At 33.4% G+C, this 27,885-nt stretch overlaps 2 protein-coding genes across 2 annotated transcripts; one reads left to right on the forward strand and one right to left on the reverse strand.

The window, feature by feature from the left end:
- Positions 1–5,242: 5,242 nt before the first annotated feature.
- On the reverse strand, positions 5,243–6,773 carry LOC149962846 (uncharacterized). The gene is made up of 2 exons (XM_090164462.1): positions 6,725–6,773; positions 5,243–6,648 (listed from the first exon to the last, which is right to left on the reverse strand). Exons 1-2 carry the CDS (start codon positions 6,771–6,773, stop codon positions 5,243–5,245), a joined length of 1,455 nt encoding a protein of 484 aa, XP_090020588.1.
- A 3,530-nt stretch (positions 6,774–10,303) lies between these two features.
- On the forward strand, positions 10,304–27,387 carry LOC149962847 (uncharacterized). The gene is made up of 3 exons (XM_090170374.1): positions 10,304–10,690; positions 11,205–11,319; positions 27,152–27,387. Exons 1-3 carry the CDS (start codon positions 10,483–10,485, stop codon positions 27,207–27,209), a joined length of 381 nt encoding a protein of 126 aa, XP_090026500.1. The 5' UTR covers positions 10,304–10,482; the 3' UTR covers positions 27,210–27,387.
- Positions 27,388–27,885: the final 498 nt, after the last annotated feature.

Raw genomic sequence — 27,885 nt, forward strand, 5'->3', positions numbered from 1 at the left:
GATTCAAGAGATGGCACTCTAGAGCTAAAATCAAAATGGAGCCTTAAAAGGGGCGGGGTGTCGGTATAACCACATAATACCGAAGCTATAAACTGCAGTTAAAGGTTCTTCTGTACGTAAAGAAATTAATGCGGATTATGTTTTCGCGCCTTGGCGGGAAATTCACACCTACCTCGAAGCTGCTTGAAATATTTTAATTATTTTCAAGAATTACTCCACTTCGCACTTAAAGTTGCTACTAAATCCAACTTCAAAAAAGCACAAAATTATGTTAACAGATCAGTTTCAAAGAATTTTAAATGCTATCACTAGGTAAGGATTTTCAGCTCTATTTTGAAAACGTCTATGTGGCCCTTTAAGGAACAAAATAATGGGATTCGATTTGGATCACAAGCACACGGGCTCATAGGCTTGAGCTTTATTCGGGGACTCGTGACTTTGCTGGTGCCTCGTATCGGGTCTGTCCACCATTTGGAAAGTTACGGGCCCTTAGGATTAAACCTACTCAGCCTATTGGTTAAGGCGCTACTGATTACGGAATTATTACGGAGCAATTACAGCGATAACGATATGATTACCGAGTACTTACGGAATGATTACTGAGTCATTACAGAGTTATTACAGCGATCACAATATGATTACCGAGTGATTACGGAGCGATTACAATATGGTTACAGAGTTATTAGGGGTGGGTAACGGAATGATTATGAATTGATTACTGTGATTACAATATGGTTAGAGTAATTACGGAGCGATTACTGGGATTGAAACATGGCTACAGAGTAATTACGGAGCGATTACAGCGATTACAATTTGGCTACAGAGTAATTACAGAGCGATTACAATTTGGCTACAGAGTGATTACGGAGCGATTACAATATGGTTACAGAGTGATTACGGAGCGATTACAATTTGGCTACAGAGTGATTACGGAGCGATTACAGCGATTGAAATATGGCTACAGAGTAATTACGGAGTGATTACAATATGGCTACAGAGTGATTACGGAATGACTATGGAGCGATTGCAATACGATTACAGAGTGATTAGGGTTGGGTAACGGAATGATTATGGATCGATTATAGCGATTACAATATGATTACAGAGTGGTTACGGAGCGATGACTGTAATAACTTTAACCACCGGGTACCCAAGCAAGTGGTCTGCGGGCCGTCGACAAGATCTAATAAACCTAGAATAAACGTACATTTATGGATTCTTGGCGGTACTTAGTTAGCATTAAGTTCTTTTCAATCCTCAACATGTATTGGAAATCCAAGAAAATAAACGGTTCTCGAAAGTAAGAGATAATTTATGCTAACTACAGTCGGCGAGTAGAAACCATTAAGCCATCCTTTGAAATTCGTAGATTAAACAAGCAATCCCCAAAACGCGCCTTCCGACAGGCAGCTGAAACCGCAACTACCGTCCATTACAGCCAAGGAAATAAATACGAACATTAAAAAATAGCGTTTAAGAAAACGAAACGTTCCCCTAAAAAATTCTCGATAAAAAATAAGCAGATATTTATCTTTACGGAAAAATTGATTTAAGCGAAAGAACGACGTACCTATTTCGTCTTAGCGATATTCGCCTCGTTTTCGAGTCGTAACGCGCTATGAGCCTCGTTTCGGACCCAGCTTCGGTAGCGTATTTAAGCCTAATTCGAATCGCGTCGGCGGAGCGTCTATAAAAAAAAGGGGCGGGCAGGTGGTGCACGCGATGCGTTGAGGCACGCTTCTTAAATCAAACTTAACTAACGCCCTCCAGCGGAAAATGGCGGTACTAGAATAGAAAACGCCCGTCGAAATGGGTCATGGCTTCGGCGCACGGAAGTTTTCGCGTCTGATTGAGTTTTGAATTTTGATACGACGCGTCTATTCTTTGTATGGTAATGATAACGGGATATCCTTGAAGACATCGTCTGGGGACAAATTAGCGAAGAGTACCCTTAGGCCCATTTAATCGCGGTGGGTTTTAAAAGTTTTATTAGCTTTGCGACAAGTGTATTTCGGAAGTTGGGACGTATCGATAACAGTGACATCTGGCGGGGAGTGAACAAGTTCGTATTATTCGAGATATTAAAAAATTAAAGAAATAGATAAACGTGAAAGTCGCCATTTTGGTCAAAACACGACGGCAGCAGTGTATCATCTAGGAGCAAAAAACACAAAGAGAACGCAGCTAGCCTTTAAACACGCCAACGCAGTGTTGTGTACGATTTTGTTTGGACGAACCATTACGCTCAACGTTTTACGGAAAGGGGGAAGACAATTTCCGAATTTTCCCCTTCCGACGGCAGCAGGCGCTAAAGCATCTAACCAATGAAAAATGTACTCAAGAAAATGCACGTCTTTTGACGGGTTGCGTTCTCCTTGTGTGGGGTGCTGTGTTTGTTGCTCCTAGGTATCATGAGAGTTTTGTTAGTAGATAGTATAAATAATCACATACCACCTACCCTAAGACGGACTTGCATCAACTTCGAAATTAAGGTGTCTCAAACAAAGAATATAAAGCCCCAGGAATGGAAGGATTGTTATTATTGGCCGCGTGTTTCGGCTGAGCCTGAAACTTCCGGCAAAGCAAAACAGAGTAACCGGAAACGGTTACCGCAACCCGGTCTCTATTTAAAAACGAGAGGCGCAAAAGTTCCACTGGGGTTTATATTCTTTGTCTCAATCCATTAATTCAGGTGGCCGGGTTACAATGCGTAAGAGGGTGGTGGCAAGCCCTGCATGCCACGCGAGCCAACAGCACCCTACACTAACCAACGCTGAGCGCTATAATAACTGTCTGTTAATCATGTGACCTTACGTCAAGTCGACTCGTTTGACGGGATGACTTCAATGTCTTCGCATGTTTGCCAGAAATTCTAAGGAAGGAATTCCGAATGTGGTTACTTGCCGCATTTTTATACAGAAGTGAACGTTAAAAAATTGATATCGGCTCTTCGGCCACTAAATTATCGATTTATAGTACGCCGATAACGAATTATCTAAAAAAGAGTACTATAATATAGCACGCCCTTTAAATTAAAGTATTGCACAAAAATTCCCCCGAAATTATTGAAAAGTCCCTTAATTATAGAGTATTGACACTACCCCTTAGCTCCGCCTCCGTTGCCATAGCAACGGAGCGGCGTCTGTTTCTAAACCCGAGATTTGAAATTTTGGAGGGCAAGCAGATTTTGGCAAACGTGAAATAGCATAAGAGTACCTATAAGTAACGTGTTTAAAGAGTTTATCTGTAATGTTTTAAAGAACCACTATCATGAGTGACTATTTTAAAGAATTGTTGAAGTCTAATAAAGACGCTGCCAATCGGTATAAAGAGAAAATTAAGATTATTAATGGCATCGATCCATATTTATTTAAGCCTAAGGAAAGTGTTGAGCTTAGGCTATGGCCAGAAATCTCGTATCCTGATGTATTTACTTATCTAATCCACAATATAAGTACCTACACTTTGGGCGAATTGAAGGCATATAAAAGCCTTGAGTCATATAAATTCTATATATCTGGTTTTGTTCGTCAACTAATTGTGAAAGAAGTTGACCAATATTTTGTATTCCTGGGAAAAGTAAGTGTTTCTTTTTTGCTAGAGCTTGAATCTAAATTTAAATTAATGAAACAAACATTATTAGGTTAAGCATTCTCAATGTTTTGATGTTGCACCCACTCAACCGTGGATTATCTCAGACAGAATGGGCACTATTGTTTGTGGACATTGCACGTGTGTTGCAGGGCTAGGCGAAGTATGCTCGCATGTTGGAGCTATTTTGTTTTTCATTGAATATGCCATTAGACAACGTGAAGGGCCAATGACTTGCACTGAGCTGTTATGCCAGTGGAAAGCTCCAAGTGATCGTGAAGTAAAGTATGCCAGAGTTAGAGATATTGATCTTTCCTCTTCAAAGAGAAAATGCCAGGCTTTGGAAAATGGAGAAACTCCTAAAGAAGGAAAGAAGAGACGTAAGATACCTCTTCCATCTGAATCAGAGAAAGCAGATATCTACGCACTGTTAAATTCCTTAAATCCAAAACCAGTTGTGCTAGCCTCTACATCATCATACTCCAACCATTTTGTTCCAAAGCCTCTCCCGACTAATTGCCTCAAGGGTCTTTTCTCAGAAGATAATACTAAGCTAAATTATAATCAACTTGTTGAACTAAGTAACAATACAGCTCTCAGTATTACGGAAGAAGTTGCCTCTGAAATTGAAAAGAACACCAGAAATCAAGCAAAATCACAACTTTGGTTTGATTTCAGAGCTGGGAGGATAACTGCGTCCAAGTTTAAAGCAGCGTGCAATACAAAATCCGCTCTATCTAGTCCAAGCCTTATCAAGTCAATTTGCTATCCTGAAAAATGCAAATTTAAAAGTAAAGCTACTGAATGGGGGTGCAGCCACGAAAATGTAGCTTTAAAAGCATACAAGAAAAAATTAAAGTGTGATCATGATTCTTGTGACCTAAAAATTTCACGGGCAGGTTTGGTAATCAACCCTAAATATCCGCATTTGGGGGCTTCCCCTGATGCATTAGTCAGTTGCAATTGTGATGGAGAAGGTTGCGTAGAGCTGAAATGCCCTTATTGCATCAAAGGAGAATCTGTGGCAGACCTAGCCATGAAAAAAAATTGCCTAGTCAAAAGTGGAGACGAGTTAGTACTAAATAAACAACACACATACTATTATCAATGCCAAGCTCAAATATTCATTTGCAGTAAACAATACTGTGATTTTGTTGTGTGGGCTGAAAACGGAGAAATATTTTTACAAAGAATTCATCCTGATCATGAGTTCTGGGAGAAAAATTTGGCCAAGGCAACTTGTTTCTTCAAGAATGCAGTCATGGTGGAATTATTGGCAAGGTATTTCACAAATGGCAATCACAAGAATACATCTTTGCCATCATCAGTAACTGAAGAGCCTGCAGCTAACAAAAACCCTTCACCCGCCGATGACCCAAATTCAAAAACTTGGTGCATTTGCCACGGTAAAGTTAGTAACGAAGAAAGAATGATTTTTTGCGAAGCTCCTGGCTGTGATATTATATGGTACCATACTAAATGCATTGGGCTAAAGAGAATACCAAAAGGATCCTGGGTCTGTAAAACCTGTCGCACAATATAATTGTTCCTATTTTCAACAAAAGCAATATTTTTAAGTACAAAATGTGGCGAGTTATTCCTATTTTGAAATAAAAATTTCTACGATTTTACAGTTTTAAAAGCGTTGAGTTTATTCATTAATAATTGATGGACACACATTAAATAATGCACAACAAACTTGGGCAATTTTGTCAATAGTAGCTAATTTTTCGTTATTATCAGAGACATCATTTAGCATTTCAATCGGGACAGGCCCTTCGAGAATAGTGTATTTTTGTCGTACACACCCAATTACCCTTTCCACATGAATTCTTACACTAGCTAATTTACGGGTGTCTTCAATTTCATAAGGAGATAGCTGCTTTTTGTCTTTTTTAAATGCTGGTAGTTTGACTTCAGCACAATGAAATCCAACTGAATCAGCTATATTAAAGCCTCTATCAGCCAGTATCATGTCTCCGGGTAAAAGTTTATCTAATAATCCACAATTTTCTGTAATATGTTTATCCGATACTCTCCCACCCCAAGCCTCAGAAAGGAAAGAAACTGAACACTGCGGAGTTACACCGATTAAAAATTTCACTGTGTGATGGTGTTTATATTGAGACCACAGCTGGCCTCTTGCTAATAGGTTAGAAGGTTTTTCAGTAAAAACCTCAAAGCAGTCGATAATCACAGTTACTTTCCTCCCAAAAACTTGTTCAAAAGATCTAGGCATAGTTTTATATAAATTGTCCCGAGAGGGCCACACAACTAAATGACCGAGTCTAGAAAAAAATACATCCAAGCATGAATAAAATACACGTGATGCTGTTCTGTTAGATACATTAAACCTGTAGCCTAAATCTAAAAAATCTACATTAAGCCTTATTTTCATTAAAAACATTATCATTTGCTGAAACTTGGTGAGTGAAGAAAGCTGATTAACAACTAAAAAAGGTTTAACTATGTTAAATATAACCATTAATGATTCGAAAGAGTTTAAACCTGTGTAGTATTTTACTTTCGCATTATCTTCAAAGCTGTCCTCGCAAATGATACTAGATTTTAATTGATTCTGCATTTTTTTTAACTCTAAACGAGCTTGAACTAAATCACTTTCTAGTTCGCCTAATTTTTCACCCGTTAAATCAGTCTGGCACTCTTTTGTTTGAGTGCATACTGAAGTTTGAATACATTTGTGAGATGTAAAGGAGTAATTATAATGATTAAGAAGTGATCTTGCACGAGATAAGTCTTTTAACTCTTCATGACAGCGTATTGTTGAATTACTATTTTCAATTTCATTTCTACCTTCATTTAACTCATTTCCATCATCACTAATATTCGAATCAACTTCACCATCACTAATGTTTACATCGACTTCAGAATGTGAGGGAATCATCTTTAATGTAGGGAATTTGTTTTGAGCTCTTTTCAATGCACGTTCTTTTCTTTGCAGTGAAACTTTATCCTCTTTTAGCTTTTTCCCATAACCTAGGTTTAAACTAGGAACCCAATCTGGATTTCTATCATCTTTCAAAGAAGCTGGTTTTCCTGTAATAACATATACTTTAAAATCTACCCAAAAGCAATTACATATAATTATTATTAAAAGTTACTAATATCTCACCTGTAGTAAAATGTAAGGAGCATACTCTGGCATATTTAATCTTCTCCATCGTTAAATCTTTCCTATTTATTGCATTAATCCATTTTTTCCGCCTTAAATGTGCTAGGTTAACCAAGGCCCGGTTTTTACTATTTTCTTTCAGGCCAGGAAACCGATAAAATAATAAATTAGAACCGTCTCTGTTTGCCCGTTTTGAACATCCATAAACAGCACAAAAACTAACCATTTTGATTAAAAAACTTATTTAAAATCACTTAAAAAAGGTAGTGAAAATTACCAAACCCCTAGCCAAATTGCCTCCAAATTTTCTGTTTGCCCTCCAAAAACCGATTTTGAATTACGGATATGACGCGTTAGTCATGTGACTTTTCTTAGCCCCGCCTAACGTCAATGCTCTATAGAACGTCTGGCAACGCTGCCGCAGAGTCACTCGGAGGAAAACGCAAAAACCAAAAGCACGTGCTACTTCACTCGGCGGCCGAGTCGCCATGGTTACGTTTGGGATTCGCCGGACGCTATTTAATATTCATCAAAGTTTCAGTAGAGGTCGCTACCGTCGTCAAGAAATTAAAGAAAACCAAACTTAAGAAATTTGTAAAAAAACAATTAGAGATGCACCGATATGGGTACAGCCGATACATTGGATATTCGTGGCCGATAATATCGGCTGATATATCGGTGGTAATAACAGTAGTGTATATGATAAAGTAATCATTATAAAAGACGGTTCAGTACACAATGACTGTCATGCCATTTTATTATAATTTTTCATGAAAAAAAGGTTTGCAAGAGCATATCCGAATATGTTTCTTTTCATTTTACGTGATACATATTTTCTATCACAAATCGAATATCGTTTTTTTTATTTGTGTACACTCGTAACCCCCTATCTATAAAAAGTATGATCTAGATTCTGAAATCTGGCGTACGTGGCGCTGCCAATCAAAGAAAATATTATCATTAGTTAATCGATAATTTTCTTATTTTTAAAGGTTTTTCAGAAAAAACATTTTCATTGCCAACTCCAAGCTAATTTTTTCGAATGATTTAGTACAGGAATCCATACCTTTACTTGGAATGCTTATCGCGGCAGATTTTAAAATACAGTTTGAAAGATCCGCCACTGAATCCAAACTTGGAATGCTTATCCCGGCAGATTTTCGTCTCGATGTGGCTGACAGTTTTTTATGACGTAGCTATGTTAACTTAACAAACAACAACGTGAGAGGGGAGCACGCGCAGAGGGGTTTTTTTATCTCGTAGGCGGGGCCAAAGCCGTCAGAGTGATCTAACCATACGCGATACGCCAGGATAAGCATTCCTGTTTAGCGAAATATTTCTGGGAATTTTTCTCTAAACAAATTGTTAATTTTAGCAACAGGATAAAAGTGTTCATTATTTTGTGTAGGTTGCACTCGCATTGTCAGTCGGGAAATTAATTCCACATATCCTTTTCGAAATCACACTATCAGAAATCCGGCTTGCGGAAGAATATCTACAAGTACGTATGTAGGTTGTTGAGAACATTTAGAGAATCTAGGTTGCACATCTCAAAGTGACTTAAACTAAGGCTTGTATATTGAAATATACTTCAAAACCATAGTCTTAAAAATAAGATTTTTTGACATCTTGACGCACCCTTCCATTTCTATCCACATAAAACAATAGGTCCTTCAATAAAACATCTTCAAGGAAATCACCAAGAAAAATATGTTTCCGAAAGCCAGGACCTGCAAGACACTGTTTATATAGTGCTGGTTGAAACAATTTAAGTGTCCCCTTTTAACCAGGTAGCTTTTTTTGACATACTAAGGCTTAGAAAAACACAACCTTCTGTTTGAAGGTGAAAAGTTTCCATTATTTCAAAAAGTACTAAATAATCAGTAACTTGCAGGTCCTGGCTCTTGGATATATTACTTCTTGGTGATTTCCTTGAAGATGTTTCATTGAAGTGCCTATGGTTCCATCGGAAGCACCAGTGGCGTAGCCAGAAATTCGTCAAGGGGCGGCTCGAAGTACGTGAATGTTAAGAGGGAGGTCAAGGAGGGGGTGGAAATTTAGTACAGTCAAAGGTAGGCCCAACGAGGGGTCTGGACCCGGAAACGCCCCCCCCCCCTTGTCTACGTCACTGCGAAACATGACCTCGATTTGAGACCAAGCTTAAGGTGAGCCCGAGACCAAGCCTAGGTGTGCAGTTATGAATGGGATTGAATTTTTCTATTGCCTCCGCAAGTTTCTATGGAAAGGGGTGTAAAACTCTTAATTTTCTGTCTAAAATTTTGATTAATCGAGTAATTTCCCAAACAAAATAAATCAAAAGTGTCCCTTACGACACATTCGCGCTAAAACACGCCACTCGTTAGTTAACCACAGACCACCTACCCCAAGAAGGACTTGCATCGACCTCGAAAAAAAGGTGTGTCAAAAGTGACGCGACTTTTGTTATACAGCAAACTGAAAATAGCGCGTCAAAATTCTTTATTTTACGAAATAATAATAAAAAAAAGCTTCTACAACGCATCATAAAGGTGGGGTGGTGGAGTCGTTAGCGCTTTCGCCTCGAGGCAATAGGACCCGGGTTCGATACCAGCTTGTGACACTGGGCAAAAAACTCGTAACTACTCCTTCTGCGTTGAGTTTGCAAGTTCTCTCCCCATTGGTTAAAATGGCTTTACCCATTTCCATAAAAACGTTTTGAGGCTAACGGTAATAGTGAGTGTATTGAGCTGTTGGCTCGCGTGGTATAAAGGGCTTTCCACCACCCTCCTACGCATTGTAACCCGGCCACCTTAATTAATGGCTTTAAAAGTCGCTTGATGACTTAGGCCTAAGGTGGTGCCTCGGGTGATTAGCCTAGCCGATTGTTTTTTGTTGTGGTATAAGTACCAGCCGTACAATATCAACCCCCACTTAAACAATATGGTACTTAGAATTCATTCATTTTTTCGGAGCCCCATCCAAGTAAAAAGCTCAGAGGTAGATCCGAGACTCTCGACGCTACCACGGCACCTCAGACTGTAATCCGAACCACACGAACCACTACTCTTCCCCGGCCGGTTCCATTTTATTAATTAATTAATGCCTTTAAAAGTCGCTCGATGACTTGGCCCTAAGATGGTGCCTTGGGTATTAGCTATAGCTGATTATTATTTATTATTATTACTACTTTGTACCTTTAAAACTGCCTTTACACGCCGTGAGATGGCGTGCTCTTAAAAAAGACTTATCACATTCTAGACATAAAACAAAGGAAATTACTACTAAATACACGTCCCTCTTGGGGTAAGTGGTCCGTGGTTTAACGCGAAAGGAAGCGAGCGGAATTTCCGCACGAAAATAAAATACGGCGAACAAAACAGAAAGCGATATTGCACACGGACTTGAGATAATTACATGGCGATGTATACAACAGGAAAAGAGCTGGTTTGCCAAACACTTGACTTATACACAGGGAGAAGACTGATTAGTGCTCTATGAAAGTCGCGCGTTGACCCTCGATCAAACGAAACTAGAGCTCCCCCAAACTTCGATTATAAGAGAGCCTTATCATCGTTGATAACGTTAAGTAAGACAACAATTTGTTCATTTGTCGATTGTACACAATACTATAGTCGCGACAGAGATCGAAGATTGGCGAATTTTATTATCTCTCTCATTTTACGATCAGCATTTTGTTCCTTTTGGTACGGGGGCGATGAAATCGAATTAGGCTTAACGGGCGTCGAGGCTTTCGTTGATTATTGAAATTTGAGACGACGATGGAAGTGCCAGCGCTGTTGTGTTTGTTTCTGGCGGGAAAGGTCGCGGGTGACGTCATCGTGTTACCCAACGTGCCCGATTGGTTTTGGAGACAGTTGGAGAAAGTGTATCTGCGGAACGCGACCATCCCAGCCCAGACTAACAGTTTCAACCAACGATTGTACAAAAGTGATTCGCTAAGTTTGGATCTACAGGAGGATTCCCGTGGTAAGCGTTTTCTCGTTTTCAGGCGTTGTTACACTTAAACGCACTCTCGCAAGCTCAAAATTTGTGTTAGCGTCGAGTTCGGGACTACTTATTTCCTTTCAATTTTTTCCATTAGATAGTAGCGGCTATGAGAGTAGCGGATGTTTCTCTAGCTACGCCGTACAGCCAAAGGTAGCGGAGAGAGGATTTTCCGCCCCTGGAGTGGCTGATTTCTAACTCTTTGGGGCATATAGTTCATTCCTTCCACACATATACTTTGACTCTAAGGTTCGACTCTCACAATAAAGATTGAAGTGAGAGTGGAATAGCTCGTAGCACGCGTCGCGATAGACACCAACGCCATCTCTTTTTCATAAAACAACTAAAAGCTACCTATGTGAGGAAATTCAGCTGGTGAGAGTGCGTTTAAGGTTATGACTTCAATCAGGAATCCATACCTCTACTTGGAACGCGTGTGTATCGCGTATCGTAAGAAGCGTTACGTAGAAAATAAAATTCCTTTTTATTTGCGCAGGACGAGTGGATTTCGAGGACAAGGACAGTCTGTCGGCAACGATCGTCGTCTGGTGCATCGCGTCCTTCATGATTCTCACTTCCTTGGCCGCTATTGCCTTCTTCTTCATTAGCCGGTATTCCGTTTGGTATTCACTGAATCAGAGCCATCTGTGAGCCAAAGCTGAAAGCTCTACATACCACTCCCACGAAAATAAATATAAAAAATAATTTTAGGGAAAAATAGGAAACAAATTGGGATTGAACTATTTATTTATTTTTAATTTATTTATTATTCGATCTAAATTATCGAAAAATAACTTACGTCGTTAGAGGGAATATAACCTCAGGTATTTGATGTGGAACACCAACGTTTGCAGCTCTGGCCGCTCTTGCCTTTGGCTCTAGAAATGTTGGCGCCACTGTACAGGGATATTTTAAAAATGTAAGGGGTCTTGCTTTGCAGGTTATATTATCTTATAATATCGGATCCCAAAAACCAACGGGTTTTAAATATCGGATCCCAAAAATGTATACAGTTTTTAATTAACCCAAAAACCAACTTGGGTTTTAAATAACGGATCCCAAAAATGTATACAGTTTTTAATTAACCCAAAAACCAACTTGGGTTTTAAATAACGGATCCCAAAAATGTATACAGTTTTTAATTAACCCAAAAACCAACTTGGGTTTTAATTATCGGATCCCAAAAATGTATACATTTTTTAATTAACCCAAAAACCAACTTGGGTTTTAAATAACGGATCCCAAAAATGTATACAGTTTTTAATTAACCCAAAAACCAACTTGGGTTTTAAATAACGGATCCCAAAAATGTATACAGTTTTTAATTAACCCAAAAACCAACTTGGGTTTTAAATAACGGATCCCAAAAATGTATACAGTTTTTAATTAACCCAAAAACCAACTTGGGTTTTAATTATCGGATCCCAAAAATGTATACATTTTTTAATTAACCCAAAAACCAACTTGGGTTTTAAATAACGGATCCCAAAAATGTATACAGTTTTTAATTAACCCAAAAACCAACTTGGGTTTTAAATAACGGATCCCAAAAATGTATACAGTTTTTAATTAACCCAAAAACCAACTTGGGTTTTAATTATCGGATCCCAAAAATGTATACATTTTTTAATTAACCCAAAAACCAACTTGGGTTTTAAATAACGGATCCCAAAAATGTATACAGTTTTTAATTAACCCAAAAACCAACTTGGGTTTTAAATAACGGATCCCAAAAATGTATACAGTTTTTAATTAACCCAAAAACCAACTTGGGTTTTAAATAACGGATCCCAAAAATGTATACAGTTTTTAATTAACCCAAAAACCAACTTGGGTTTTAATTATCGGATCCCAAAAATGTATACATTTTTTAATTAACCCAAAAACCAACTTGGGTTTTAAATAACGGATCCCAAAAATGTATACAGTTTTTAATTAACCCAAAAACCAACTTGGGTTTTAAATAACGGATCCCAAAAATGTATACAGTTTTTAATTAACCCAAAAACCAACTTGGGTTTTAAATAACGGATCCCAAAAATGTATACAGTTTTTAATTAACCCAAAAACCAACTTGGGTTTTAATTATCGGATCCCAAAAATGTATACATTTTTTAATTAACCCAAAAACCAACTTGGGTTTTAAATAACGGATCCCAAAAATGTATACAGTTTTTAATTAACCCAAAAACCAACTTGGGTTTTAAATAACGGATCCCAAAAATGTATACAGTTTTTAATTAACCCAAAAACCAACTTGGGTTTTAAATAACGGATCCCAAAAATGTATACAGTTTTTAATTAACCCAAAAACCAACTTGGGTTTTAAATAACGGATCCCAAAAATGTATACAGTTTTTAATTAACCCAAAAACCAACTTGGGTTTTAAATAACGGATCCCAAAAATGTATACAGTTTTTAATTAACCCAAAAACCAACTTGGGTTTTAAATAACGGATCCCAAAAATGTATACAGTTTTTAATTAACCCAAAAACCAACTTGGGTTTTAATTATCGGATCCCAAAAATGTATACATTTTTTAATTAACCCAAAAACCAACTTGGGTTTTAAATAACGGATCCCAAAAATGTATACAGTTTTTAATTAACCCAAAAACCAACTTGGGTTTTAATTATCGGATCCCAAAAATGTATACATTTTTTAATTAACCCAAAAACCAACTTGGGTTTTAAATAACGGATCCCAAAAATGTATACAGTTTTTAATTAACCCAAAAACCAACTTGGGTTTTAAATAACGGATCCCAAAAATGTATACAGTTTTTAATTAACCCAAAAACCAACTTGGGTTTTAAATAACGGATCCCAAAAATGTATACAGTTTTTAATTAACCCAAAAACCAACTTGGGTTTTAATTATCGGATCCCAAAAATGTATACATTTTTTAATTAACCCAAAAACCAACTTGGGTTTTAAATAACGGATCCCAAAAATGTATACAGTTTTTAATTAACCCAAAAACCAACTTGGGTTTTAAATAACGGATCCCAAAAATGTATACAGTTTTTAATTAACCCAAAAACCAACTTGGGTTTTAAATAACGGATCCCAAAAATGTATACAGTTTTTAATTAACCCAAAAACCAACTTGGGTTTTAAATAACGGATCCCAAAAATGTATACAGTTTTTAATTAACCCAAAAACCAACTTGGGTTTTAAATAACGGATCCCAAAAATGTATACAGTTTTTAATTAACCCAAAAACCAACTTGGGTTTTAAATAACGGATCCCAAAAATGTATACAGTTTTTAATTAACCCAAAAACCAACTTGGGTTTTAATTATCGGATCCCAAAAATGTATACATTTTTTAATTAACCCAAAAACCAACTTGGGTTTTAAATAACGGATCCCAAAAATGTATACAGTTTTTAATTAACCCAAAAACCAACTTGGGTTTTAAATAACGGATCCCAAAAATGTATACAGTTTTTAATTAACCCAAAAACCAACTTGGGTTTTAAATAACGGATCCCAAAAATGTATACAGTTTTTAATTAACCCAAAAACCAACTTGGGTTTTAAATAACGGATCCCAAAAATGTATACAGTTTTTAATTAACCCAAAAACCAACTTGGGTTTTAAATAACGGATCCCAAAAATGTATACAGTTTTTAATTAACCCAAAAACCAACTTGGGTTTTAAATAACGGATCCCAAAAATGTATACAGTTTTTAATTAACCCAAAAACCAACTTGGGTTTTAAATAACGGATCCCAAAAATGTATACAGTTTTTAATTAACCCAAAACCAACTTGGGTTTTAATTATCGGATCCCAAAAATGTATACAGTTTTTAATTAACCCAAAAACCAACTTGGGTTTTAAATAACGGATCCCAAAAATGTATACAGTTTTTAATTAACCCAAAAACCAACTTGGGTTTTAAATAACGGATCCCAAAAATGTATACAGTTTTTAATTAACCCAAAAACCAACTTGGGTTTTAATTATCGGATCCCAAAAATGTATACATTTTTTAATTAACCCAAAAACCAACTTGGGTTTTAAATAACGGATCCCAAAAATGTATACAGTTTTTAATTAACCCAAAAACCAACTTGGGTTTTAAATAACGGATCCCAAAAATGTATACAGTTTTTAATTAACCCAAAAACCAACTTGGGTTTTAATTATCGGATCCCAAAAATGTATACATTTTTTAATTAACCCAAAAACCAACTTGGGTTTTAAATAACGGATCCCAAAAATGTATACAGTTTTTAATTAACCCAAAAACCAACTTGGGTTTTAAATAACGGATCCCAAAAATGTATACAGTTTTTAATTAACCCAAAAACCAACTTGGGTTTTAAATAACGGATCCCAAAAATGTATACAGTTTTTAATTAACCCAAAAACCAACTTGGGTTTTAATTATCGGATCCCAAAAATGTATACATTTTTTAATTAACCCAAAAACCAACTTGGGTTTTAAATAACGGATCCCAAAAATGTATACAGTTTTTAATTAACCCAAAAACCAACTTGGGTTTTAAATAACGGATCCCAAAAATGTATACAGTTTTTAATTAACCCAAAAACCAACTTGGGTTTTAAATAACGGATCCCAAAAATGTATACAGTTTTTAATTAACCCAAAAACCAACTTGGGTTTTAAATAACGGATCCCAAAAATGTATACAGTTTTTAATTAACCCAAAAACCAACTTGGGTTTTAAATAACGGATCCCAAAAATGTATACAGTTTTTAATTAACCCAAAAACCAACTTGGGTTTTAATTATCGGATCCCAAAAATGTATACATTTTTTAATTAACCCAAAAACCAACTTGGGTTTTAAATAACGGATCCCAAAAATGTATACAGTTTTTAATTAACCCAAAAACCAACTTGGGTTTTAAATAACGGATCCCAAAAATGTATACAGTTTTTAATTAACCCAAAAACCAACTTGGGTTTTAAATAACGGATCCCAAAAATGTATACAGTTTTTAATTAACCCAAAAACCAACTTGGGTTTTAAATAACGGATCCCAAAAATGTATACAGTTTTTAATTAACCCAAAAACCAACTTGGGTTTTAAATAACGGATCCCAAAAATGTATACAGTTTTTAATTAACCCCAAAACCAACTTGGGTTTTAAATAACGGATCCCAAAAATGTATACAGTTTTTAATTAACCCAAAAACCAACTTGGGTTTTAAATAACGGATCCCAAAAATGTATACAGTTTTTAATTAACCCCAAAACCAACTTGGGTTTTAAATAACGGATCCCAAAAATGTATACAGTTTTTAATTAACCCAAAAACCAACTTGGGTTTTAAATAACGGATCCCAAAAATGTATACAGTTTTTAATTAACCCAAAAACCAACTTGGGTTTTAAATAACGGATCCCAAAAATTTATACAGTTTTTAATTAACCCAAAAACCAACTTGGGTTTTAATTATCGGATCCCAAAAATGTATACATTTTTTAATTAACCCAAAAACCAACTTGGGTTTTAAATAACGGATCCCAAAAATGTATACAGTTTTTAATTAACCCAAAAACCAACTTGGGTTTTAATTATCGGATCCCAAAAATGTATACATTTTTTAATTAACCCAAAAACCAACTTGGGTTTTAAATAACGGATCCCAAAAATGTATACAGTTTTTAATTAACCCCAAAACCAACTTGGGTTTTAAATAACGGATCTAAAAAATGTATACAGTTTTTAATTAACCCAAAAACCAACTTGGGTTTTAAATAACGGATCCCAAAAATGTATACAGTTTTTAATTAACCCAAAAACCAACTTGGGTTTTAAATAACGGATCCCAAAAATGTATACAGTTTTTAATTAACCCCAAAACCAACTTGGGTTTTAAATAACGGATCCCAAAAATGTATACAGTTTTTAATTAACCCAAAAACCAACTTGGGTTTTAAATAACGGATCCCAAAAATGTATACAGTTTTTAATTAACCCAAAAACCAACTTGGGTTTTAATTATCGGATCCCAAAAATGTATACATTTTTTAATTAACCCAAAAACCAACTTGGGTTTTAAATAACGGATCCCAAAAATGTATACAGTTTTTAATTAACCCCAAAACCAACTTGGGTTTTAAATAACGGATCCCAAAAATGTATACAGTTTTTAATTAACCCAAAAACCAACTTGGGTTTTAAATAACGGATCCCAAAAATGTATACAGTTTTTAATTAACCCCAAAACCAACTTGGGTTTTAAATAACGGATCCCAAAAATGTATACAGTTTTTAATTAACCCAAAAACCAACTTGGGTTTTAAATAACGGATCCCAAAAATGTATACAGTTTTTAATTAACCCAAAAACCAACTTGGGTTTTAAATAACGGATCCCAAAAATGTATACAGTTTTTAATTAACCCAAAAACCAACTTGGGTTTTAATTATCGGATCCCAAAAATGTATACATTTTTTAATTAACCCAAAAACCAACTTGGGTTTTAAATAACGGATCCCAAAAATGTATACAGTTTTTAATTAACCCAAAAACCAACTTGGGTTTTAATTATCGGATCCCAAAAATGTATACATTTTTTAATTAACCCAAAAACCAACTTGGGTTTTAAATAACGGATCCCAAAAATGTATACAGTTTTTAATTAACCCCAAAACCAACTTGGGTTTTAAATAACGGATCTAAAAAATGTATACAGTTTTTAATTAACCCAAAAACCAACTTGGGTTTTAAATAACGGATCCCAAAAATGTATACAGTTTTTAATTAACCCAAAAACCAACTTGGGTTTTAAATAACGGATCCCAAAAATGTATACAGTTTTTAATTAACCCCAAAACCAACTTGGGTTTTAAATAACGGATCCCAAAAATGTATACAGTTTTTAATTAACCCAAAAACCAACTTGGGTTTTAAATAACGGATCCCAAAAATGTATACAGTTTTTAATTAACCCAAAAACCAACTTGGGTTTTAATTATCGGATCCCAAAAATGTATACATTTTTTAATTAACCCAAAAACCAACTTGGGTTTTAAATAACGGATCCCAAAAATGTATACATTTTTTAATTAACCCAAAAACCAACTTGGGTTTTAATTATCGGATCCCAAAAATGTATACAGTTTTTAATTAACCCCAAAACCAACTTGGGTTTTAAATAACGGATCCCAAAAATGTATACAGTTTTTAATTAACCCAAAAACCAACTTGGGTTTTAAATAACGGATCCCAAAAATGTATACAGTTTTTAATTAACCCCAAAACCAACTTGGGTTTTAAATAACGGATCCCAAAAATGTATACAGTTTTTAATTAACCCAAAAACCAACTTGGGTTTTAAATAACGGATCCCAAAAATGTATACAGTTTTTAATTAACCCCAAAACCAACTTGGGTTTTAAATAACGGATCCCAAAAATGTATACAGTTTTTAATTAACCCAAAAACCAACTTGGGTTTTAAATAACGGATCCCAAAAATGTATACAGTTTTTAATTAACCCAAAAACCAACTTGGGTTTTAAATAACGGATCCCAAAAATGTATACAGTTTTTAATTAACCCAAAAACCAACTTGGGTTTTAATTATCGGATCCCAAAAATGTATACATTTTTTAATTAACCCAAAAACCAACTTGGGTTTTAAATAACGGATCCCAAAAATGTATACAGTTTTTAATTAACCCAAAAACCAACTTGGGTTTTAAATAACGGATCCCAAAAATGTATACAGTTTTTAATTAACCCAAAAACCAACTTGGGTTTTAATTATCGGATCCCAAAAATGTATACATTTTTTAATTAACCCAAAAACCAACTTGGGTTTTAAATAACGGATCCCAAAAATGTATACAGTTTTTAATTAACCCAAAAACCAACTTGGGTTTTAATTATCGGATCCCAAAAATGTATACATTTTTTAATTAACCCAAAAACCAACTTGGGTTTTAAATAACGGATCCCAAAAATGTATTCAGTTTTTAATTAACCCAAAAACCAACTTGGGTTTTAATTATCGGATCCCAAAAATGTATACATTTTTTAATTAACCCAAAAACCAACTTGGGTTTTAATTATCGGATCCCAAAAATGTATACATTTTTTAATTAACCCAAAAACCAACTTGGGTTTTAAATAACGGATCCCAAAAATGTATACAGTTTTTAATTAACCCAAAAACCAACTTGGGTTTTAATTATCGGATCCCAAAAATGTATACATTTTTTAATTAACCCAAAAACCAACTTGGGTTTTAAATAACGGATCCCAAAAATGTATACAGTTTTTAATTAACCCAAAAACCAACTTGGGTTTTAATTATCGGATCCCAAAAATGTATACATTTTTTAATTAACCCAAAAACCAACTTGGGTTTTAAATAACGGATCCCAAAAATGTATTCAGTTTTTAATTAACCCAAAAACCAACTTGGGTTTTAATTATCGGATCCCAAAAATGTATACATTTTTTAATTAACCCAAAAACCAACTTGGGTTTTAATTATCGGATCCCAAAAATGTATACATTTTTTAATTAACCCAAAAACCAACTTGGGTTTTAAATAACGGATCCCAAAAATGTATACAGTTTTTAATTAACCCAAAAACCAACTTGGGTTTTAATTATCGGATCCCAAAAATGTATACATTTTTTAATTAACCCAAAAACCAACTTGGGTTTTAATTATCGGATCCCAAAAATGTATACATTTTTTAATTAACCCAAAAACCAACTTGGGTTTTAAATAACGGATCCCAAAAATGTATACAGTTTTTAATTAACCCAAAAACCAACTTGGGTTTTAATTATTGGATCCCAAAAATGTATACATTTTTTAATTAACCCAAAAACCAACTTGGGTTTTAATTATCGGATCCCAAAAATGTATACATTTTTTAATTAACCCAAAAACCAACTTGGGTTTTAAATAACGGATCCCAAAAATGTATTCAGTTTTTAATTAACCCCAAAACCAACTTGGGTTTTAAATAACGGATCCCAAAAATGTATACAGTTTTTAATTAACCCAAAAACCAACTTGGGTTTTAAATAACGGATCCCAAAAATGTATACAGTTTTTAATTAACCCAAAAACCAACTTGGGTTTTAATTATCGGATCCCAAAAATGTATACATTTTTTAATTAACCCAAAAACCAACTTGGGTTTTAAATAACGGATCCCAAAAATGTATACATTTTTTAATTAACCCAAAAACCAACTTGGGTTTTAATTATCGGATCCCAAAAATGTATACAGTTTTTAATTAACCCCAAAACCAACTTGGGTTTTAAATAACGGATCCCAAAAATGTATACAGTTTTTAATTAACCCAAAAACCAACTTGGGTTTTAAATAACGGATCCCAAAAATGTATACAGTTTTTAATTAACCCCAAAACCAACTTGGGTTTTAAATAACGGATCCCAAAAATGTATACAGTTTTTAATTAACCCAAAAACCAACTTGGGTTTTAAATAACGGATCCCAAAAATGTATACAGTTTTTAATTAACCCCAAAACCAACTTGGGTTTTAAATAACGGATCCCAAAAATGTATACAGTTTTTAATTAACCCAAAAACCAACTTGGGTTTTAAATAACGGATCCCAAAAATGTATACAGTTTTTAATTAACCCCAAAACCAACTTGGGTTTTAAATAACGGATCCCAAAAATGTATACAGTTTTTAATTAACCCAAAAACCAACTTGGGTTTTAATTATCGGATCCCAAAAATGTATACATTTTTTAATTAACCCAAAAACCAACTTGGGTTTTAAATAACGGATCCCAAAAATGTATACAGTTTTTAATTAACCCCAAAACCAACTTGGGTTTTAAATAACGGATCCCAAAAATGTATACAGTTTTTAATTAACCCAAAAACCAACTTGGGTTTTAAATAACGGATCCCAAAAATGTATACAGTTTTTAATTAACCCAAAAACCAACTTGGGTTTTAAATAACGGATCCCAAAAATGTATACAGTTTTTAATTAACCCAAAAACCAACTTGGGTTTTAATTATCGGATCCCAAAAATGTATACATTTTTTAATTAACCCAAAAACCAACTTGGGTTTTAAATAACGGATCCCAAAAATGTATACAGTTTTTAATTAACCCAAAAACCAACTTGGGTTTTAAATAACGGATCCCAAAAATGTATACAGTTTTTAATTAACCCAAAAACCAACTTGGGTTTTAATTATCGGATCCCAAAAATGTATACATTTTTTAATTAACCCAAAAACCAACTTGGGTTTTAAATAACGGATCCCAAAAATGTATACAGTTTTTAATTAACCCAAAAACCAACTTGGGTTTTAAATAACGGATCCCAAAAATGTATACAGTTTTTAATTAACCCAAAAACCAACTTGGGTTTTAATTATCGGATCCCAAAAATGTATACATTTTTTAATTAACCCAAAAACCAACTTGGGTTTTAAATAACGGATCCCAAAAATGTATACAGTTTTTAATTAACCCAAAAACCAACTTGGGTTTTAATTATCGGATCCCAAAAATGTATACATTTTTTAATTAACCCAAAAACCAACTTGGGTTTTAAATAACGGATCCCAAAAATGTATACAGTTTTTAATTAACCCAAAAACCAACTTGGGTTTTAAATAACGGATCCCAAAAATGTATACAGTTTTTAATTAACCCAAAAACCAACTTGGGTTTTAATTATCGGATCCCAAAAATGTATACATTTTTTAATTAACCCAAAAACCAACTTGGGTTTTAAATAACGGATCCCAAAAATGTATACAGTTTTTAATTAACCCAAAAACCAACTTGGGTTTTAATTATCGGATCCCAAAAATGTATACATTTTTTAATTAACCCAAAAACCAACTTGGGTTTTAAATAACGGATCCCAAAAATGTATTCAGTTTTTAATTAACCCAAAAACCAACTTGGGTTTTAATTATCGGATCCCAAAAATGTATACATTTTTTAATTAACCCAAAAACCAACTTGGGTTTTAATTATCGGATCCCAAAAATGTATACATTTTTTAATTAACCCAAAAACCAACTTGGGTTTTAAATAACGGATCCCAAAAATGTATACAGTTTTTAATTAACCCAAAAACCAACTTGGGTTTTAATTATCGGATCCCAAAAATGTATACATTTTTTAATTAACCCAAAAACCAACTTGGGTTTTAAATAACGGATCCCAAAAATGTATTCAGTTTTTAATTAACCCAAAAACCAACTTGGGTTTTAATTATCGGATCCCAAAAATGTATACATTTTTTAATTAACCCAAAAACCAACTTGGGTTTTAATTATCGGATCCCAAAAATGTATACATTTTTTAATTAACCCAAAAACCAACTTGGGTTTTAAATAACGGATCCCAAAAATGTATACATTTTTTAATTAACCCAAAAACCAACTTGGGTTTTAATTATCGGATCCCAAAAATGTATACATTTTTTAATTAACCCAAAAACCAACTTGGGTTTTAAATAACGGATCCCAAAAATGTATACAGTTTTTAATTAACCCAAAAACCAACTTGGGTTTTAATTATCGGATCCCAAAAATGTATACATTTTTTAATTAACCCAAAAACCAACTTGGGTTTTAAATAACGGATCCCAAAAATGTATTCAGTTTTTAATTAACCCAAAAACCAACTTGGGTTTTAATTATCGGATCCCAAAAATGTATACATTTTTTAATTAACCCAAAAACCAACTTGGGTTTTAATTATCGGATCCCAAAAATGTATACATTTTTTAATTAACCCAAAAACCAACTTGGGTTTTAAATAACGGATCCCAAAAATGTATACAGTTTTTAATTAACCCAAAAACCAACTTGGGTTTTAATTATCGGATCCCAAAAATGTATACATTTTTTAATTAACCCAAAAACCAACTTGGGTTTTAATTATCGGATCCCAAAAATGTATACATTTTTTAATTAACCCAAAAACCAACTTGGGTTTTAAATAACGGATCCCAAAAATGTATACAGTTTTTAATTAACCCAAAAACCAACTTGGGTTTTAATTATTGGATCCCAAAAATGTATACATTTTTTAATTAACCCAAAAACCAACTTGGGTTTTAATTATCGGATCCCAAAAATGTATACATTTTTTAATTAACCCAAAAACCAACTTGGGTTTTAAATAACGGATCCCAAAAATGTATTCAGTTTTTAATTAACCCAAAAACCAACTTGGGTTTTAATTATCGGATCCCAAAAATGTATACATTTTTTAATTAACCCAAAAACCAACTTGGGTTTTAAATAACGGATCCCAAAAATGTATTCAGTTTTTAATTAACCCAAAAACCAACTTGGGTTTTAATTATCGGATCCCAAAAATGTATACATTTTTTAATTAACCCAAAAACCAACTTGGGTTTTAATTATCGGATCCCAAAAATGTATACATTTTTTAATTAACCCAAAAACCAACTTGGGTTTTAAATAACGGATCCCAAAAATGTATACAGTTTTTAATTAACCCAAAAACCAACTTGGGTTTTAATTATCGGATCCCAAAAATGTATACATTTTTTAATTAACCCAAAAACCAACTTGGGTTTTAAATAACGGATCCCAAAAATGTATTCAGTTTTTAATTAACCCAAAAACCAACTTGGGTTTTAATTATCGGATCCCAAAAATGTATACATTTTTTAATTAACGCAAAAACCAACTTGGGTTTTAATTATCGGATCCCAAAAATGTATACATTTTTTAATTAACCCAAAAACCAACTTGGGTTTTAAATAACGGATCCCAAAAATGTATACAGTTTTTAATTAACCCAAAAACCAACTTGGGTTTTAATTATCGGATCCCAAAAATGTATACATTTTTTAATTAACCCAAAAACCAACTTGGGTTTTAAATAACGGATCCCAAAAATGTATTCAGTTTTTAATTAACCCAAAAACCAACTTGGGTTTTAATTATCGGATCCCAAAAATGTATACATTTTTTAATTAACCCAAAAACCAACTTGGGTTTTAATTATCGGATCCCAAAAATGTATACATTTTTTAATTAACCCAAAAACCAACTTGGGTTTTAAATAACGGATCCCAAAAATGTATACAGTTTTTAATTAACCCAAAAACCAACTTGGGTTTTAATTATCGGATCCCAAAAATGTATACATTTTTTAATTAACCCAAAAACCAACTTGGGTTTTAATTATCGGATCCCAAAAATGTATACATTTTTTAATTAACCCAAAAACCAACTTGGGTTTTAATTATCGGATCCCAAAAATGTATACATTTTTTAATTAACCCAAAAACCAACTTGGGTTTTAAATAACGGATCCCAAAAATGTATACAGTTTTTAATTAACCCAAAAACCAACTTGGGTTTTAATTATCGGATCCCAAAAATGTATACATTTTTTAATTAACCCAAAAACCAACTTGGGTTTTAAATAACGGATCCCAAAAATGTATTCAGTTTTTAATTAACCCAAAAACCAACTTGGGTTTTAATTATCGGATCCCAAAAATGTATACATTTTTTAATTAACCCAAAAACCAACTTGGGTTTTAATTATCGGATCCCAAAAATGTATACATTTTTTAATTAACCCAAAAACCAACTTGGGTTTTAAATAACGGATCCCAAAAATGTATACAGTTTTTAATTAACCCAAAAACCAACTTGGGTTTTAATTATCGGATCCCAAAAATGTATACATTTTTTAATTAACCCAAAAACCAACTTGGGTTTTAATTATCGGATCCCAAAAATGTATACATTTTTTAATTAACCCAAAAACCAACTTGGGTTTTAAATAACGGATCCCAAAAATGTATACAGTTTTTAATTAACCCAAAAACCAACTTGGGTTTTAATTATTGGATCCCAAAAATGTATACATTTTTTAATTAACCCAAAAACCAACTTGGGTTTTAATTATCGGATCCCAAAAATGTATACATTTTTTAATTAACCCAAAAACCAACTTGGGTTTTAAATAACGGATCCCAAAAATGTATTCAGTTTTTAATTAACCCAAAAACCAACTTGGGTTTTAATTATCGGATCCCAAAAATGTATACATTTTTTAATTAACCCAAAAACCAACTTGGGTTTTAAATAACGGATCCCAAAAATGTATTCAGTTTTTAATTAACCCAAAAACCAACTTGGGTTTTAATTATCGGATCCCAAAAATGTATACATTTTTTAATTAACCCAAAAACCAACTTGGGTTTTAATTATCGGATCCCAAAAATGTATACATTTTTTAATTAACCCAAAAACCAACTTGGGTTTTAAATAACGGATCCCAAAAATGTATACAGTTTTTAATTAACCCAAAAACCAACTTGGGTTTTAATTATCGGATCCCAAAAATGTATACATTTTTTAATTAACCCAAAAACCAACTTGGGTTTTAAATAACGGATCCCAAAAATGTATTCAGTTTTTAATTAACCCAAAAACCAACTTGGGTTTTAATTATCGGATCCCAAAAATGTATACATTTTTTAATTAACCCAAAAACCAACTTGGGTTTTAATTATCGGATCCCAAAAATGTATACATTTTTTAATTAACCCAAAAACCAACTTGGGTTTTAAATAACGGATCCCAAAAATGTATACAGTTTTTAATTAACCCAAAAACCAACTTGGGTTTTAATTATCGGATCCCAAAAATGTATACATTTTTTAATTAACCCAAAAACCAACTTGGGTTTTAAATAACGGATCCCAAAAATGTATTCAGTTTTTAATTAACCCAAAAACCAACTTGGGTTTTAATTATCGGATCCCAAAAATGTATACATTTTTTAATTAACCCAAAAACCAACTTGGGTTTTAATTATCGGATCCCAAAAATGTATACATTTTTTAATTAACCCAAAAACCAACTTGGGTTTTAAATAACGGATCCCAAAAATGTATTCAGTTTTTAATTAACCCAAAAACCAACTTGGGTTTTAATTATCGGATCCCAAAAATGTATACATTTTTTAATTAACCCAAAAACCAACTTGGGTTTTAAATAACGGATCCCAAAAATGTATACATTTTTTAATTAACCCAAAAACCAACTTGGGTTTTAAATAACGGATCCCAAAAATGTATACAGTTTTTAATTAACCCAAAAACCAACTTGGGTTTTAATTATCGGATCCCAAAAATGTATACATTTTTTAATTAACCCAAAAACCAACTTGGGTTTTAATTATCGGATCCCAAAAATGTATACATTTTTTAATTAACCCAAAAACCAACTTGGGTTTTAATTATCGGATCCCAAAAATGTATACATTTTTTAATTAACCCAAAAACCAACTTGGGTTTTAAATAACGGATCCCAAAAATGTATACAGTTTTTAATTAACCCAAAAACCAACTTGGGTTTTAATTATCGGATCCCAAAAATGTATACATTTTTTAATTAACCCAAAAACCAACTTGGGTTTTAAATAACGGATCCCAAAAATGTATTCAGTTTTTAATTAACCCAAAAACCAACTTGGGTTTTAATTATCGGATCCCAAAAATGTATACATTTTTTAATTAACCCAAAAACCAACTTGGGTTTTAATTATCGGATCCCAAAAATGTATACATTTTTTAATTAACCCAAAAACCAACTTGGGTTTTAAATAACGGATCCCAAAAATGTATTCAGTTTTTAATTAACCCAAAAACCAACTTGGGTTTTAATTATCGGATCCCAAAAATGTATACATTTTTTAATTAACCCAAAAACCAACTTGGGTTTTAATTATCGGATCCCAAAAATGTATACATTTTTTAATTAACCCAAAAACCAACTTGGGTTTTAAATAACGGATCCCAAAAATGTATACAGTTTTTAATTAACCCAAAAACCAACTTGGGTTTTAATTATCGGATCCCAAAAATGTATACATTTTTTAATTAACCCAAAAACCAACTTGGGTTTTAAATAACGGATCCCAAAAATGTATACAGTTTTTAATTAACCCAAAAACCAACTTGGGTTTTAATTATCGGATCCCAAAAATGTATACATTTTTTAATTAACCCAAAAACCAACTTGGGTTTTAAATAACGGATCCCAAAAATGTATACATTTTTTAATTAACCCAAAAACCAACTTGGGTTTTAAATAACGGATCCCAAAAATGTATACAGTTTTTAATTAACCCCAAAACCAACTTGGGTTTTAAATATCGGATCCTAAATATTTATACAGTTTTTAATTAACCCCCAAACCAACTTGGGTTTTAAATATCGGATCCCAAATATTTATAAATTTTGTAATTAACCCAAAAACAACTTGGGTTTTAAATATCGGATCCCAAACACTTTATTTATCCTATAATGCTAATTTTGAAACCATGCAAAATAAGACGTTTCAATTTTGGACAGCAGATGTCTCTGATATTAATCAAGTTCCATTTCCTACTAAACAATATTACGTCATTTCATTCGCAGAAGAAGGTATCAGAAATTCGTAAAAGTAGATGACGTTCAAACGACCTCCAAAGCATAGATAATTATTTACGAAATTTTTAATGGTTTAAGTAATATTTCATTTTATATAAACTACGATTTTAATATAATATTATTTACTTATTGAAATAAAACATTTTGAATACATTTAAATGTCGCTCTTTCCAACGAGTTCCCATATTACCCGCTGCCTCCTTTGGCCTTTGATATTTTTGGCGCTGCATAGTGGTTTGTTGCGGAAATTGTATTAATATATTCTAAATCGAAAAATCGTCTGCTACCACTTGGTAACTAACGCCATAAGTCTATAATATTATTTTATAAGTTTGTCACTTTGCGGAATATTTTACCGAGAGCTAGTAACGGAGTGACGTCATCACAATAAGAAAATCTCCCCCTAGCGAGGCGCTGTCAAAGGCTACGTGTGACACGTTAGCGAGCGGACGCGAAACTGCGACGAAGCCCGTAATGTAGTCTGTCTTGTGAATAGCTCTCAGTAAAACTTTTGCATGTGAAGAATAGGAAGTGTCACACTTATGTATTAATATTATACACTTATGCTAGCGCCAATCACCATTAACTTCCGTTAAAGATGGTGCTAGAAATTCAACAGAAGCCAGATTTGATATATCGAGATTCACAATTATGAATAAAATATGTATTTAATAAAATATAAAAGTAATAAATATTATGCAACGAACCAATTTCGCCACAAT

The sequence above is a fragment of the Leiobunum rupestre genome, chromosome 1 (assembly GCF_980474605.1).
Source record: "Leiobunum rupestre chromosome 1, qqLeiRupe1.1.hap1, whole genome shotgun sequence".
Classification (NCBI taxonomy): domain Eukaryota; kingdom Metazoa; phylum Arthropoda; class Arachnida; order Opiliones; family Sclerosomatidae; genus Leiobunum; species Leiobunum rupestre.